The sequence below is a fragment of the Dipodomys merriami genome, unplaced genomic scaffold (assembly GCF_024711535.1).
Source record: "Dipodomys merriami isolate MVZ:Mamm:240054 unplaced genomic scaffold, mDipMer1.0.p SCAF_29, whole genome shotgun sequence".
Classification (NCBI taxonomy): Eukaryota; Metazoa; Chordata; class Mammalia; order Rodentia; family Heteromyidae; genus Dipodomys; species Dipodomys merriami.
In genome coordinates this window covers 582,374-599,046 of record NW_027204381.1, presented here as the reverse complement: position 1 = coordinate 599,046, position 16,673 = coordinate 582,374, and the positions used below count along the sequence as shown (strand labels likewise).

Below are 16,673 nucleotides of genomic sequence, written 5' to 3'. Positions count from 1 at the left end.
CCCAGACAGTGACTTTCCTGCCTTCTGCCAGGACCCAAGGTACATCTAAAGAATTTAATGTGTAAAACCAAATCTTGAGACCTGCAGAGCACTTCAGGTCCAGCTCTCAAATATGGAGCCTCTTCTTGGAATGGGTTCTGGTTTTATTTAGCTTTTCCTAACCGATGCTACTTTCACCCTCCTACAGGGATGGAGGTGAATGAGATGAGGAAGCAGAACGACTAATGGAACCCTGGCCAGAAGCAAGATGGGGGCAAAAATCTTACTGAAAAATGGAGTAAGTGTGCCATTTTTCTCTGACCTATAAAGCAAGGACTAAATGAAAACTAGTCATGCCATTCCTAAAAGATTGCCAATCCTGAGGTAGCTAGAATAATAGTTAGATAGTTACTGAATACCTACTGTGTACAAGAAATTCTCATGGAAGTGCATAGTACGTATCCAAAAGGAACTATAGATTATTATGCCAGAAAAGAAACTGTTATCTTCCGTTTCCTTCCTGGCTTCAATGAAACTGAACTACAGCACTATTACCAAATTGTACTGATTAAGCAGACTATTAAGAAACAGCCACAACGTACTCCTATCTATGTGATGAGAATAAAGGACAGACAGATGTCCAGTGCAGAACATTGCACGTACGTAACTCTTCATTAATGATAAAAGACCTTAAATGATAAAAGACCTTAAATAAAGACCATGTGTAAGAATAGAACCACAAAATCCAAAAGCACACAACTGTAAAAATTACTCCATTCCCACAGATCGTAGTGCCTTAAAATTACTTCCTTAATAAATGTTAAATCTGAGTCTCTAATTTGTTTTTCCAAATAAAGCATAAACTAAATTAATCTAAACTCAAACTCACGAATTGTGTTGTTTGAACCCAGTAATCTGATTCCAGGGTTGATAGGACTTTAAGCAATTCATTCCATTTTTAAAACTCTCAATGACATCTTATTCAAAATTAGAGAAACACTCAGTATCTAATTTTTCAGCTGAGTTATTTCAAAGTTAAACATGTAGTACATTCTTATCCTAAAATTAATTTTTTTTCTTGGTTCCAGTCATGGGGCCTGAACTCTGGGCCTGGGCGCTGTCCCTCAGCTCTTCAGCTCAAGGGTAGCCCTCTACCACTTGAGCCACAGTGCCACTTACGGCTTTTTTCTTTGTGCTTATGTGGTGCTGAGGAATCAAACGCAGGGCCTCATGCATGCAAGGCAAGCGCTCTACCACTGAGCCACCTTCCCAGCCCCAAGAAATGTTATAAGTAAAAGAAATCTGAAAATTTCAAACTACTCTAAGAAAGACATCTATGAAGTTGTAAAGAGCTGTTTCTTAGAAATATGTCAATTTCTACCTCAAAAATTACATACTCAACATTGTCTTTCAATCTTAATACAGTGAAAAGAATCATATGAAATTAAGAGTACATCAATTAAAATAAAAGGCTATAAATGCATACCTTTCCAACTGTTTTTGCTGTTTCTCCTCCCTGGCCTGAGCCTTCATCTGCTGTACTTCAATAGTATCGGGCTTCCTTCTTCGCATGTATAGTTCATGGTTTCCCATACACAAGGCCAAAATCCGCTTATTGATTCTCAGACGAGGTGCATAAAAAACAAAATCCTGAACACAAAATGTTCCAAATTTAAATACTTCCTAGGATAATATTTCACAACAATTCACTGAATTTCAAAGTGAAGTTTGAGTCCTAATGGCATGGTAGATAATGGTTCAATTTCACAGTTCCATATATGATATACTTCCATACAAATAACACACTACTTCGTGTTCTGAGGGTTATGGAAAGGGGCTAACATGTTCTCAATGTAGATATAGTGAGGGCCATTCTTTCTTCTTCTCCACAGTAACTATGAGCACCTCTCCTTCCACACGAGAGGAGGAGGGTTATGGTTTGCCTTTGTCATTAATGTCAAAGTTGGTCCTTGTTTATGGCTGTTTTCTATGACTTAGAAATGTCCTCTCTTTCATCTTTTCAATAACTAAAAAAGCAGTAGAGTATATCTGCTCTGACACCAAAGAATTTTTAAAAATCTGTTGAAATCTAAAGTCAATGCTTCAAAATTAGAATCCTTAACACAATATTCTATTAAGAGTTAATTTTAGAATAGGGCTATCTCTACATTCTAGTGACCAATAAACAATAAATAATTTTTAGATATTGTTTCTTAGGAATAGTGATTGCATATCACCTACTTCATAACTGAATTTCGTTAAAATAAAACTATCTCGTAAAAATGTAAACCTTGTGCTTTAGTAATCTTCATTACTGCAGCACTTAGAAACACTTGGAAACTTAAAGTATGGAAAGACCTAAGATCATGTTCCTTAGAAGCGATTTAGTAAGTGATTGATGTCATCTTCCATGTGACATCACAAGAAAGAAACTAGCAGAAATTCAAAGAATACATAAAACACAAGGAAAATAAACCATTCTACTTACAGGTGCCTTTTTATCAATTGGCTTTATAACAAACTTTTTGTCATTAAATGAAATATTGCGGATCTCACTCCATGGAAAACCAATTTTAGGTGTTAACCTTAAAAAAATGAGAATATCCTTTCAATTAATGGCAGAAAACAATTGACAAAGTTCCTAACTTTGAGCCACCCTTGCTCAATGACCAAGTACAGATTTTCTAAAGATATCTTACTGTACATTTGACATCATCTTTTAAGGGGAAATGTGACAAATTACATCACATAAAACCATATAATACAAAGACTCATGAATGTATGATTAACCTTAGAAGCATTATAGTTATTTTCCTAAAATTACCTAACAAAACTATCTGGAAACCAGTGTATAGACTTGTACTTCTTGCTTTAGTTCTGTTCAGTTTTTATTCTGTTTTCTCTCAAATTACTACAACCATTAGTTTAAATACATTTAAGAAGGCGAAAAGACAGTAACTTCTAATTCTGGATATAAATGATTTTCCTTTCTGTTTAATTCTTAAATATTTGGATATATGTTTCAAACACTAAATTTCACTATATCATAAAAGGATTATGGTGTGTGAATTGTATCACAAAGAATTTTAAAGAATTTTAAGATATAGAGTTGGCTAAGTGGTAGAGCTAGAATTCAAACTCAAAAACAAGTCCTTGTTAGCTGGGCACCGGTGGCTCATGCCTGTAATCCTAGCTACTCAGGAGGCTGAGATCTGAGGATCGCGGTTCAAACCCAGCCCAGGCAGGAAAGTCCGTGAGACTCTTATCTCCAATAAAGCACTAGAAAAAAACCAGAAGTGGTGCTGTGGCTCAAGTGGTACAGTGCTCGCCGTGAGCTGAAGAGTGCAGGGACAGCACCCAAACCCAGAGTTCAAGCCCCACGACCAACTAAAAACAAAAACCAAAACCAAGTCCTCGCTTTCTCGACAACCTCCTCTTCTCTAGTGGCTGGGAGTGCTGAAGTGTGCCACTGATCCTGGCATTGTTTTCCCTTGTTACCATTCTACATAGAAATAGACCTAGTCTAGGGCTGGGAAGGTGGCTCAGTGGTAGAGCGCTTGCCTTGCATGCCTGAGGCCCTGGGTTCGATTCCTCAGCACCACATAAGCAAAAAGAAAAAAGCCGGAAGTGGCACTGTGGCTCAAGTGGTAGAGCACTAACTAGCCTTGAGCTGAAGAGCTGAGGGACAGTGCCCAGGCCCAGAGTTCAGGCTCCACGACTGGACCCCCCCCCCAAAAAAAAAGAAAGAAAGAAATAGACCTAGTCTAGAATAATTGTTTCTGCTTTTCTTGTATTTACTGTTATTTTTAAAAAGTCATCAAATGAATCATCATTCTAAACACAAGAGTGAAAATGACTCTGACACTAACATTTACCAAAAGGTATATGTTAGCTGGCTTCTGATAACAGAACAAGAATTCCTAACTGTTTATACTACTTTTAATACAAACTGAAGGTACTGCAGTACAACAAATTATTTTTTCTATGTAAAACATTCTGAAATCAAGATGTTTTATTGCCCTCTAATGGCCACAGAAATAAGTAACCTACTTGAAAAGGCTACAGACCACTTTTAAAGTAACAAATACCATGCTACATTTATGTGCTACTTAAAACAAGTGACCAGTATAATTCTCAGCAATCTTTAACATGAACCTGGGAACTAATACAAACCCCACAACCAGCAAAAAACAACAAACAAACAAACAAACCACCTTTGAAAAAGAAGATTGCCATGTATGGTGACACTAACAAAATGCTTGAGTAGCTCAAGCTTCAAGGGTCAACCCAGCAAATTAAAGACTCTTAGTTCAAACTCCAGTAGCAACACACAGTAAAACATAAAAGATGGTCAACCTCAAAATATTAGACTGTTCACTATGCATACTAACCAGGAATATTTTCTTTAACTGATATCTAAAAATACTTAACATTTAACAGGTGCTCTAAAATTCAATACCCATCTATTAGTTCTGTTCTCTCATTGCTCCTGATTTCTTATATATGTTAATTTTTTTTCAACCATAACATTTAAGGAATTATTCCTGACTTGTTGGGAGAATAAGGTACTACACATGATTCAGAGACAAATGAGCACACATTAAATAACATCAAAATGTGCCATTTGAAGAATACACCTAGAAGCAGAACTCTGAAATTGCAATGTGCTACAAAAATGGAAACATGGTATCAAAAAGTCTGTGGTGGCTGGTAATGTGCCTTATTGATAGAGTGCTTGCCTAGCATGCATGAAGCCCTGGGTTTGTTTCCTCAGTACCACATACACAGAAAAAGCTGGAAGTGTGCTGGCTCAAATGCCAAAAGTGCTAGCCTTGAGCAAAGCAGCTCAGGGACAGTGCCCAGACCCTGAGTTCATAAGCCAGGACTGACAAAAAAAAGAAAAAAGAAAAAAAAAGTCTGTGGCATAGTTAATGCCTAACAGATTAGTTAATTCCTAACAGATTAATCTGTTAATGTGAAAAAAAGCAAAGCTAAGACAAGACACAACTGTCAAACCGTGTAATTTGGAAGCTATTTAGACCACTGAAGAATGACTAGCTCCTTATGAAAAGAATTTACTTACTTGTCATCATGCTCATAAATATTCAGACCCAAAGCATCAACACCTAGCCATAATTCAGTACCCTTTTTATTCTTTATTTCAAAATAGTTGACGCCGTACATTTCTAGATCTTGTGCAATCTTCAAGTATTCCATCATTGAATCTTCCCTGTTGAAATAAAGCTTAATGTAATACATTTAAGTAGAAGCACCTACACACCAAACTAAAAGTGCTAAAGTACCTTGGATTAAAACTGAGTATTGTTATTTACCCTTCCCAATCAAATTGTTTGGGAGGATAATCTGATATAATGTTAAAGTTTTCATGAAAATACTTATAAACTTGAAATACCTTAGCATCCCTCTATGTTCTTCATGCCAGTTTTGTATTCTTTCTTCCCACTGTTCTTTTGTCAATTTGTGTTGTTCCAAAACACTACAAGGAAGAAAAATTATTACAAAGTATTTATGATCCAAAATCAATATACCTTTAAAAATCTAGAATCCATTTACTAACTTGATTCTAGTGGTTGTCATACAGATCAATATATGTGATAAAACTGAATAGAAAGAAATACATACACACAAGTAAGAACATGAAAAACTGATGAGATCATAGTAGGCAGTGGCTTTTGTCAAGTTATCCTGACTGTGATTCTGTATTAGTTAGCACAGGATGTTTCCATTAAGGAAGGTTTCTTTTGAAGGATTTTTTTTTTTTTTAACAAATGCATCTGGAATCTACAATTATCTCAGAACAAAAAGGTTCTAGATAGCTTACGTTTTAAATATCATGCTTTAAAAATGCCTACTGTAAAAACATTTCATAGGAATTCAAATGTTTCAAATACATTAATATGTTGTACCAAAATGGTTTCTCATTAACAGAAAAGTTAAAGTACAGGAAGAAAACCAGAATTTCTTTAGAGCTAAAGGACTATGTAGACTCACTAACGTGCTTTTCACACCTGACACCCACTGCCTGCAATCCACCAACATGTGGGCTTCACCTCCAAATTTCTTACAAAAGCCACTAAATACTAAATCCACCTGATACTTTAGTTTCTGCCGTTCTAACTTGGCTTCCATATATAATACTTTCTTACTTAGTCTTATTTGTGAATCTCTGTTTTTTCTCAGTATTCCCTATAAGGCCCTCTTCCTCTGCACTCACAAATTTGAGATCCGAAAGGGTCTATCCTACATGTTTTTCTCACTTTACATCTACTTCAAATCATTCTTCATTCCCATGCATTCACCACCTCCTATTTGCTGATTAATCTCAAAACTTTTAATAAAGTACACACTGCTCTAAATACTAAATTTCTCTTATATATTTCAAACTTGGTAGTATCAAAACTGAGTCTGCCCTCCTTTCAAATTTGTATGTTCTTTTCCTTGATAAAAAGTATTACCAACTAGCTACCACACCAAGACAGAACCTAGCACAGAAAACTACGCAAACCTAGCTCTTTTCAGAAAGAAGTAATATTATGTGGCAGAGTTCATTGTCCATATTACCAGAAACTAAATTCTGTAGAATACTAGATTTTCATCCAGGTTTTCTATATGGGGAACAGCAGACCCTCTCTCTAGGTTCTGAAAGAAAAGATCTAAATACACTTTCTAGTATTAAGAGTGTACGCTAAAAATTAAAAATCAGGGTGCTGGAAAGCATTATTTGATGTTGCATTTTCTAAATATCAAATAACCAAACACTTGTACCATGCCTTACAGTTAAAACTAAACCATGAGGTGTATTTATAAACTAGGCATGGGCAAGACGAGATCATAGGTGGGACAGAATTATTATCCCCATTTTACAGATTTAGATAGGATCAAATACTTTGGGTTGCACATCTATGTCACATAACTAGCAGAGGGAAGAATGCAGGTAGAAGGCTCAGTGTCCTGTCACTGACTTCCCCTGTGCTATGCACAGGGTATTGACAGTATTGCACTATGATGACAGCACCAATGAGGAGTCTGAAGCCTACCTGAGAGCCTTTTCATAAACCTAAACACCTACTGTGAAAGAAACACAGCCTGACACTTATTCTCAAAACAGTTATTAAGCACTGATCTGCCTGTGCTGGAATATTACCAAGTGGCAACCATTTACACACCCTTCCTTCAAGCGCAAATTGTAGAGTCTCTTTTACTGCCTATCCTACGGAAATAGAGAAGAGCACATAAATATAAGTAAGCAGCTAAGTCATGACTGTTAAGTTTATTTAGTCTAACTGGCAGTTTTAAGATCCCAAAATGCATTTAATAAACAGACTATAACATGAAGACACATTCCACTTACCGCTGGGGTAGGAGTCTGTCATTAGCCAGGTAACCTGATTTGTGAATCTCCTTATTGTAATCTCCATATTTGGCTTGGACAGCATAGGAAGCCAAAAGAACGGCAGTTTCTGGTGGGCAATATATCTCATCATTCAAGATGGCTTCTTTAACTTGCAAGAAGAAAAGTCTCTGCGTTATTTCTTGGATTAATTCTTCAGAAACATCTTCAGGAAAGAATTTAGCTCTAAACTTGAATTGCAAAGGATTCTCTTTTTTAACATCTTGTTGTGTTACCTAGAATAATAATTTCAAGTATAATCAGAAAAAAAATTAATGTATGGAAAGAAAGGGGGTAGAGGGGGGTAGGTCTGGAATATGGTGTGAAACTAAAAATGAAATCTCCCCATAATAAGTAATTCATATTTTTCTAGTCACACTGAATTCTTTTTTGGGTGAAAATGAGACATGAAATAAAAGATTCTAAATTCCTATGTTAAAGTTCTAAATAATGACTACTTATAATCACAGATCCCACTGAGGAACCTAACCGAAAACCTCTCTTCATAATCCTGCGTCAGTTACTTAATTACACCAACATACCTATTTTAAATACTTTCTCTTACATGCTAAATTTTCCAACTAGAAAAAAGTGAGAATGTCACTTTTCTAAGATGAAAGCTGATGGTGCCTAAATGAATTTAAGGACATGACACTGGTAAAGCTTAAGAGAGACTGTGCCCAGTGCTAGTGGCTCATGCCTATAATCCTATTTAGGAGGCTGAGATGAGAATCAATGTTTGAAGCTAACCGGGGCAGGAAAGTCTATGAGACTTTTATCTCCAATTAACAAGCAAAAAGCCAGAAGTTAAGGTATGGCCCAAGTGGTAAAGCATAGCTTTGAGCAAAAAAGCCAGAGGGCCTTTAGTCAAATTGAATCTTCAATACTGGCACAAGAGAGGAGAGACAGAGAATTGTAAAGGAGGGCTTGAAATCAGCCCTTTTACTTTCCAGGACAAATTCATGATTATGATAAATTAACTTTATTATTAGTTTAATTTTATTATACATTTTACCTTTTTATTCAGTTTAAGCCATGTAGAATAACCTTTGCTGTCTACATACTGCAGCCCAAAAAACCAGACCTCGCGCAAACCAACTGTTTTCACCACCTAAAAAATAAATAAATAAATTATTCAGTTCAACATCCACATTGTAACTAGGTGACACCAGACACTATTGCAAAGAATACTACACAGATTGAGGCATATTCCTTTGCTACAGAAAAGGCCTTTTCTAAATTTAACATATTCAAAGAACATTTCTAAAACCTGAAATCCAGATTTTCTGTGTTCCTTACTTGACTTGCTCTCGCATCTCTTCAACAAGTACAAAGTCCTAAAGTAAAAACAGTGTCATAATCCTGCACTCCTGTTTCTATTCACCCTATTTGTGCCTTGTATTTGGGGCAAAGCCTATCTGGGTGGTAAATCTCATGTATCCAATATTCTACCTGTACTGAGCAAGAACTCCATCTTGGAACATGCTGTAACTTTCACCTTTTATCTCCAGTTATGTTTTTGTCCCTAGCACAAAATGTTCCTCCTGTACTTTTTATCACATGTACAATAATCTACTCTTCAAAGCCTCGTTCAACTAATATGCCTACTGTAAAAAGTGTTCATTGTTCTCACTACTTACTCATTCCCTGATGGTCCTGGAGTTTCTACTGATATAGGACACCTGTCTGTCCTGACACCACTGATGGCAGCGATCAGTGATCTATTTTCTGTCTTTCACTGTCTAACACTTAAGGACAGAAATTACTATTTTAAAATGCACTTAAATATTCACATCTCAAATAATTCTCACTGGCCTGTGGGGGAGGCACTCTACATAAAGTGCTATAGTAAACTAGGATCCTCAGAACTACCCCACACTTAACCAAAACCACTTGTCAAAAGGAACAAACAACAATAACGAACAACAACATACACACAAACTCTTTCACACACACACACACTCTCTCTCTCTCTCTCTCTTTAAAATAAAACATTCTGGGTTTCCTTTTTTCTTTGCCAGACTTGAACTCTGGGCCTATGAATCACCAGTGCCTGGCTCTTGGTTTCTTTCTTTTTTTTTTGGGGGGGGGGGGGGTCCAGTCGTGGGACTTGAACTCTGGGCCTGGGTGCTGTCCCTCAGCTCTTCAGCTCAAGGCGAGCCCTCTACCACTTGAGCCACAGCGCCACTTCCAGCTTTTTTTTTCTTTTTGCTTATGTGGTGCTGAGGAATCAAACTCAGGGCCTCAGGCATGCAAGGCAAGCGCTCTACCACTGAGCCACCTTCCCAGCCCCTGGTTTCTTTTTTAAGACAAAATATTATAGGACTTTGGTTTCAAATAGCAAAGTAAAGCATTCTGTTTATTTTTAAAATTTTCACTGAAATAATGTATACAGACAATATAAAAAAAGCAAACTATGCTAAAATACACTAAATGTTCATTTCTGGAGACTACAGAACATAAAGATTCGTGATATAAAAGCTAACCAGTTTTAAACACTGAGAGGTTTCATATGGACAGTCAAGTGAGTAACTTCATGTTAGCAAATGGAAGCCGTCCAAGCCAAGCCCCAGCCAACTCTGAAGCTCAGCACTGCCTGTGATAGCCCAGAGCATATGAAAGTGGGGCCAAGCAACTGCCCAGCTTTGCCCCAGCCCCAAGGCTAGCCCCAGCAGGCACAAGGGAAAGAGGAGCAGGAGGGGCCAGCGAGCTCAGCTAGGAAATTCCCCAACAGCCCTTAGCTCCCCCGTGCTTTTTTCCTACTTCTAGGTCCAATTAGAAATTTCTCATGACATAGTTTAAAGTATAACTGCTGGCACATAACTACATGTATATTCACTTATAAAACATAAACAAACAAGCTAATAAACTACAAAGCATATATTTTTTAAAGGATTTTAGGTGATAAAAACATTTTATTACTTCATATACCCTAACATTTTCTTGTGGACTCCTTGGTGCATGAATACTTTGTATTTTAATCCTCCAGGTAAAAGCTACATGAAGCTAATAAAGGGAGAGTCAAATAAAAGGTCAAGATGCACTTAATATGAGAACCCCCAACACACAGGAGCTAGCTTCAATCTAACCAACTGCAATTATTTATAAACCCAGCTATTCAGGAGTCAGACTAAGTAAGGGAAAAAGCTAGAGACCCTATCTTAAAAACAGGACAGGCACGTTGGTTTACACCTGTAATCATAGCTATTTGGGTGTCAGAGATTGGAGGATTACCATCCAAAGCTGGTTACCTACTGGAAAAACAAACTAAACAAAAAGACCTGGAGGCCATGGCTCAAGGTGTACAGAGACTAAATTCACTCCCCAATACTGTGAAAAAAAAGTGGAATTTCATAACATGTGGACCTCCACAGCTATGAACTCTTGAGGACTTAGTCTGTTCCTGTCTCACCTGAACAAACCTATGTGCTAGCTTATCCCACATACTCACACACCCAAGGTAAATAAAGCCTGCTCACAAATTCTTGCATTTGGGCTCAAGGGAAATAGTTAAGAAACTGAACTGTGGCTGAGAATTGCTGAGAATAGTCTAAAACAGACGAAAATCCTCAATAACTTACACTATTAATTATAGAACAATCAAATACTATTCAATGTATTTTACATGGATTCTCACAATTGGCTTTGGAAAAAGTAATGTTATCATGTAAATTGTACAAAATAGTAAAATGAGGCAAAGTCAATCAGCTACAGCTGAGATTACTAAAGGTGATATATATAGCTCAAGAGTTCATGCTTTCAAGACACCATTGCAACAAATGAGCTTTTCTTTTCTTTTCTTTGTTTTTTTGGCCAATCCTGGGACTTGAACTCAGGACCTGGGAAGCTTTTTTTTACTCAAGGCTAGTGCTCTATCACATCAGTCACAGGATCTCTTCCAACAAATAAGCTTCTTTTCCTCAGTAGTCAAAACTAATTCAAGCTGGTATATGCCTATAATCCTAGGTACTGAGGTGGTAGAGATGAAGGATCGCAGTTCGAGGCCAGTATGTACCAAAAGTTAGCAAGATCCCATCTCAACAAATGATGGAACATGCCTGTGTTCCTAGCTACATGGCAGGCATTGTGGTCCAAACAGGCTCCAGGTAAAAAAAATGGAGAAAAATAACTAAAAACTTTTTGAAAAAGACCTAAAACCAAAATAAAGTGCCTGCCTAGCAATCTTGAGAACCAAAGTTCAAACCTCAGTACTACCAAAGTAAGAAAATAATCCTATATATAACATGCATATAGATGATGTATACATGCACAAATGTTTACAAACAAAGGGGCCTGAAAGAATTAACCCTGGTTGATAGTAGTCCACCAGGTATGGTGCAGATAGCTGATCTGCTCATGATATCACTTTACAAGTAAGTGTGCATGTACATGTGCACATGCCCCTACACAGCCTTGTATCTTCCAAAAAGGCCTTATCAGGGCTTCCAGACTTCATTAATTAGCTAATTACACCCTGAAAGGAATTTTAAAATTTCATCAGATGTTAGATCACTCTGGGCTGACATATAAGCTGTTATTTATTGGTATAATGCTAGAAACACTCTACTTAAGATGAAGTTCAAAAGACCATAGACTGTGGCTCCCCCACTCCTGTGTGAAGTCTTTGGAAAGGTTATCCTCCCTATGTCTCCTGGGAGACACATCACCTTCCTCTCCTCACAGTGTGTGTCTTCTTCACCTCTTGACACCTGACCATCCACTATAGCTCTCCACTCCTGTGTGTGAAGTCTGTGAAAAGGTTATCTTCCCTCTAATCTCCTGTAAGATACTTCATCTTCCTCTCTTCTCCTCATTTGACCTCTGAGCACCAGTTTCTTCCTTTTCTCAGTAAAACTTGATGACCTAAAACACCGCATTACGTGAGCTTAAATTTTAGAATACTAAAACAGTTTCAAATTAAGCCAGAAACCTTAGAGGTAGTTTTAAGTAGCAACCACTACCTTTGCTATAAAAAATAAAATAAAGGCCAGGTGCCTGGTGGCTCACACCTGTAATCCTAGCTACTCAGGAGGCTGAGACCTGAGCTGAGGCTCACGGTTCAAAGCCAGCCCAGGCAGGAAAGTCCATGAGACTCTTATCTCTAATAAACTACCAGAAAACCAGAAGTAGCAATGTGGCTCAAGTGGGAGAGCACTAGACTTAAGCTGAAGAGCTGAGAGACAGCACCCAGGCCTAGAGTTCAAGCCCCACGACTGACAAATAAATAAATAAATAAATAAATAAATAAATAAATAAATAAATAAATAAATAAATAAATAGCCTATGACACAGGGCCGCAGGCATGCAAGGCAAGCGCTCTACCACTGACCCACCTTCCCAGCCCCTCAAAAATTTTTTTGTATGTGTTGGTCCTGGGGCTTGAAGTCAGGGCCTCGGTTATCTAACACTTGAGCCACAGCTCTATTTCCAGCTTTTTTCATGGTTAACTGGATCTAAGAATCTCATTAACTTTCCTGCCTGGGCTTGGCTTTGAATCATTATCCTTAGATCTCATTTTCTAAGTAACTATGATTAGAGGTACAAGCCACTGGGACCCAGCTTTAAAATTCTTTTCTAGCCAGGCTCTGGTGGCTCATGCCTGTAATCCTAGCTACCCAGGAGGCTAAAATCTGAAGATCTCGGTTTGAAGCCAGCCAGGGCAGAAAAGCCCAGTGAGACTCTTATCTCCAATTAACCACTCAAAAACTAGAAGTGGCGCTATGGCTCAAGTGATAGACTGCTAGTTTTGAGCACAAAGAGGCTCAGGGACAGTGCCCAAGCTGTTAGCTATCTCTCCTTGCTGTGTGTCCTCTTCTGTGTTTCTGCTATCCAGAGTCTAAGTTCTTGACCTATTTTATTCAAAGGCTAGGTTAAATGTCTTTGCATTCAATTGGTCACCATTATAATAATTTTCATAGCGATGACTAATACTTTTTGATTCTTTTTATTAAAGTCTCATCCTAGCTGCCAGTGGTTCACACTTGTAATCCTAGCTACTTAGAAGGCTGAGATCTGGGGACTGTAGTTTCAAAGCCAGCCCAGTTAACTGGAGACTCTCATCTCCAATTAACCACCAAAAAAGCCAGTGGTAGAGGTCTGGCTCAAGTGGTAGAGTGCTAGCCTTGAGCACAAAAATTTAGGAACATTGCCCAGGCCCTGAGTTCAAGCTCTACTACTAACCGAAAACAAAAAAAAAAAAGTCCCATCCTGTGACAACAGGGTATTATGTTAAGTGAAATAAGCCAAACACAGAAAGGCAAGTACTGCATGATCTCATTCATTTTGGAGTTTAAAAGCATTGGTCTCATTAAAGTTGAGATGAGAATGGTGGGTCATCAGGGGCTAAAGCAGGAGGTACAGTCAGTCAGTTGTTACCACTGAGGTAGTCAGTTATAGTTAGGGAGGAATAAAATATTCTGGTATGTTACAGCACTGTAGCAGGACTAAAGTTAACAATAATGCACAATACATTTCAAAAAGCTAAGGAAAGGATTTTGGAACGTTTTCACCTAAAGATAGGACATCTGAGATAATTATGTCTATACAATGTGTATTTGCCTTGGGTATCACATGTAGAATTTTTATGATTTTAGGCAAGAGTTTTAAAAATTAGTTTTCAAAAAAACAACAAATGTAGGAATGAGAAAAAGAATATCCCTAGAGCTATTCAAAATATCTAATTACTGTGAAAAATTCCAGGTGCTACATTGTTGGGTGATGAATGGACAGGAAGCAGAAAGGAGCACATGCATACCACGTGTCAGACCACAAATTCATGACAGAGTGCTACCTGGTCAAAAAGTTGTTTGCCCGTCGTATTGGGCTGAATGGCAAATTCCAGCTCAGCATCCATTGTAGTTACTCTCACATTGATCTGAAATACAATCATAAGAGACAATCGTTAGATGAAATACACTTGTGAAGTAGTAGACATGAGAAAAGCCGTTAGTTGCTCAGGAGGCTGACATCTGAGGATCACAGTTCAATTCTTATCTCCAATTAACCACAAAAAAGCCACAAGTGAAGCTATGGCTCAAATGGTAGAAGTGCCAGATAAGGGCACAGCAAAGGGACAGCACCTGGACCCAGAGTTCAAGCCCCAGTACTGGTACAAACAAAGAAAACAAAAACAAATTAACTGACTAAACCAAATTGATTTTCTCTAGGTGGTGTACTTTGAAAAGGTAGAGTTTCTTTCTTTTTTTTTGTTTAAATTAGAGTGAATAGGTAAAGAAGGTTGGCTATATTCTAACCTAAAAGTTTAAGGATAACATATTATTGGCTATTAATATGTTAAAAGTAGTTTCTTCCATAATTTTTAATTTGTAAATAACACACATACCTGATATCCAACTGCATATAAAAATTTAAATTCTTTACTTAATTACAATGGCAAGGAATTTTCCAAAGTACTTGTAAACTTTCAAATTCCGACTAGCAGAGAATTAAAGATATCTGGCATCCTTTCCTGCACTAATACGAGTCATTAATTGTTGTCCCCTCCCATCCCCAGAGTATAGCATGGCAGCTCACTGTAGTTTTAATATATATTTCCTCATTAGCTAAAAAAAAGCCTTTATACACTGATTTCATACTGTTACTTTCTTTTTCACACTATGCTATAAATTCTTTCTGATCTTTGTCTTTTCTATTCCTCTTGTTCCCCAACAACACACATTATGTTACCTGCTGAGACTTTGAAGTCATTCTGAAGTGAAACTCATGCCAGAAAATTCTGACAACTACAACCAACAATTTTCTTTAAAAACATACTTGAGTCATGCATGTTGACTTATGTTTGTAATTTCAATCCCAGCATTCAGAAGGCTGAGGCTGGAGGATTGTGAATTCAAGTCCAGCCTTGAATTAAAAAAAGTTGGCCAGTAGGAATATTATTATTATATATATATATATATTTTTTTTTTTTGGGTCCGGTCGTGGGGCCTGAACTCTGGGCCTGGGCGCTGTCCCTCAGCTCTTCAGCTCAAGGCTAGCACTCTACCACTTGAGCCACAGCGCCACTTCTGGCTTTTTTTCTTTTTGCTTATGTGGTGCTGAGGAATCGAACCCAGGGCCTCATATATGCGAGGCAAGCACTCTACCACTGAGCCACCTTCCCAGCCCCCAGAAGGAATATTATTGAAGAAAACACTGTGTTCTTTTTTAGATGAAGAACATTTACCATAGGCGAAAGTCATCAGACCAGTATTATCAGTGTTAGTACTATCACAGCGAGAATGAGAAAACTAAGAACATGAGCCCTCTGGAGCCCTCATGATCATTTCTGAAGAATATGCTACCATTTATAGAGCACTGACACTGAGCATTGAATGTGTACCAGAATCTTCTAATCCTCACTACACTCCATAAATTAAATGATTCTATCATCATTTCTCATAAGAAATTAAGAGTTGAGCAAGTTGGACTAAATTAACAAAGGTCATCCAGATTAAACAGCACGGCCAGGATAAGGACTGAAGCTCTGACCTCCATGCCATGATGTGCAACCTTAGCTGCAAAGCTGCCATGACTGGTGCTCACTGCCCATGAAGGCATGGTTCAGCCATGATAACCTAAGGACTAGTCAGAGCAGTGAATTTTTCTTCCATGAACCCTCCCAGAGAGTTCCAGAGAAAACTTAAGAACACCTTATTAAGAAGGTAGTATTCGGCTAGGAATATGATTTGTGGCAGAGTGCTTGCCTAGCATGTATGAAGCCCTGGGTTCCATACCTCAGTACCACACACACAGAAAAAGCTAGAAGTGGCACTGTGGCGCAAGTAGTAGAGTGCAAAAGAAGCTTGAGCAAAAGAAGCTCAGGGACAAGGGCCTGGCCCTGAGTTCAAGACAAGACTGGCAAAAAGAAAGAAAGACAGGCAGGCAGGCAAGAAGTGTCAAAGTAATGAGATATACTTACTGGTTTCGGCATTTTCCTTCTCTTTCTGTTACTTCCCTTAAATAAAAATTCTTCAATTCTATAAAAACAAAACTTTTACCTGTTAAAGAAAGAAAAGATAACTTGTTACCTTTTCATATAAGCATTTCCATAAGCGTTTTTGAAAAGGCCTAATTATCATTTTTTTAGCCAAACTTGTTTAGAATAAAGTAAAAACCAACTCATTTTAATACTTATTTTCAGTGTCTTCTATTTGTGTTCCCTAAAAAGTTGAAATACATTTTAAATACCACATATCTCACATGCAATACAAAGCATGCTGACTTATTGAAAGTTTTCATTTAATTACAGACAAGGACACATGACTGCAGGAGCCAAGACTGCCTC

At 37.7% G+C, this 16,673-nt stretch overlaps 1 protein-coding gene across 1 annotated transcript in view; it reads right to left on the bottom strand.

Annotated features, from left to right (window-relative positions):
- Nucleotides 1-16,673, bottom strand: part of Rdx (radixin) — a 64,064-nt gene that overhangs the window by 32,956 nt on the left and 14,435 nt on the right. Inside the window, exons 2-9 of the mRNA XM_070038142.1 lie at nucleotides 16,308-16,386; nucleotides 14,181-14,264; nucleotides 8,406-8,501; nucleotides 7,352-7,626; nucleotides 5,393-5,476; nucleotides 5,063-5,209; nucleotides 2,468-2,564; nucleotides 1,466-1,629 (exon numbers count right to left, since the gene is read on the bottom strand). Of these exons, the coding sequence (XP_069894243.1) occupies nucleotides 1,466-1,629; nucleotides 2,468-2,564; nucleotides 5,063-5,209; nucleotides 5,393-5,476; nucleotides 7,352-7,626; nucleotides 8,406-8,501; nucleotides 14,181-14,264; nucleotides 16,308-16,319 (959 nt within the window). The 5' untranslated portion in view covers nucleotides 16,320-16,386. The remainder of the gene's footprint in view (nucleotides 1-1,465; nucleotides 1,630-2,467; nucleotides 2,565-5,062; nucleotides 5,210-5,392; nucleotides 5,477-7,351; nucleotides 7,627-8,405; nucleotides 8,502-14,180; nucleotides 14,265-16,307; nucleotides 16,387-16,673) is intronic.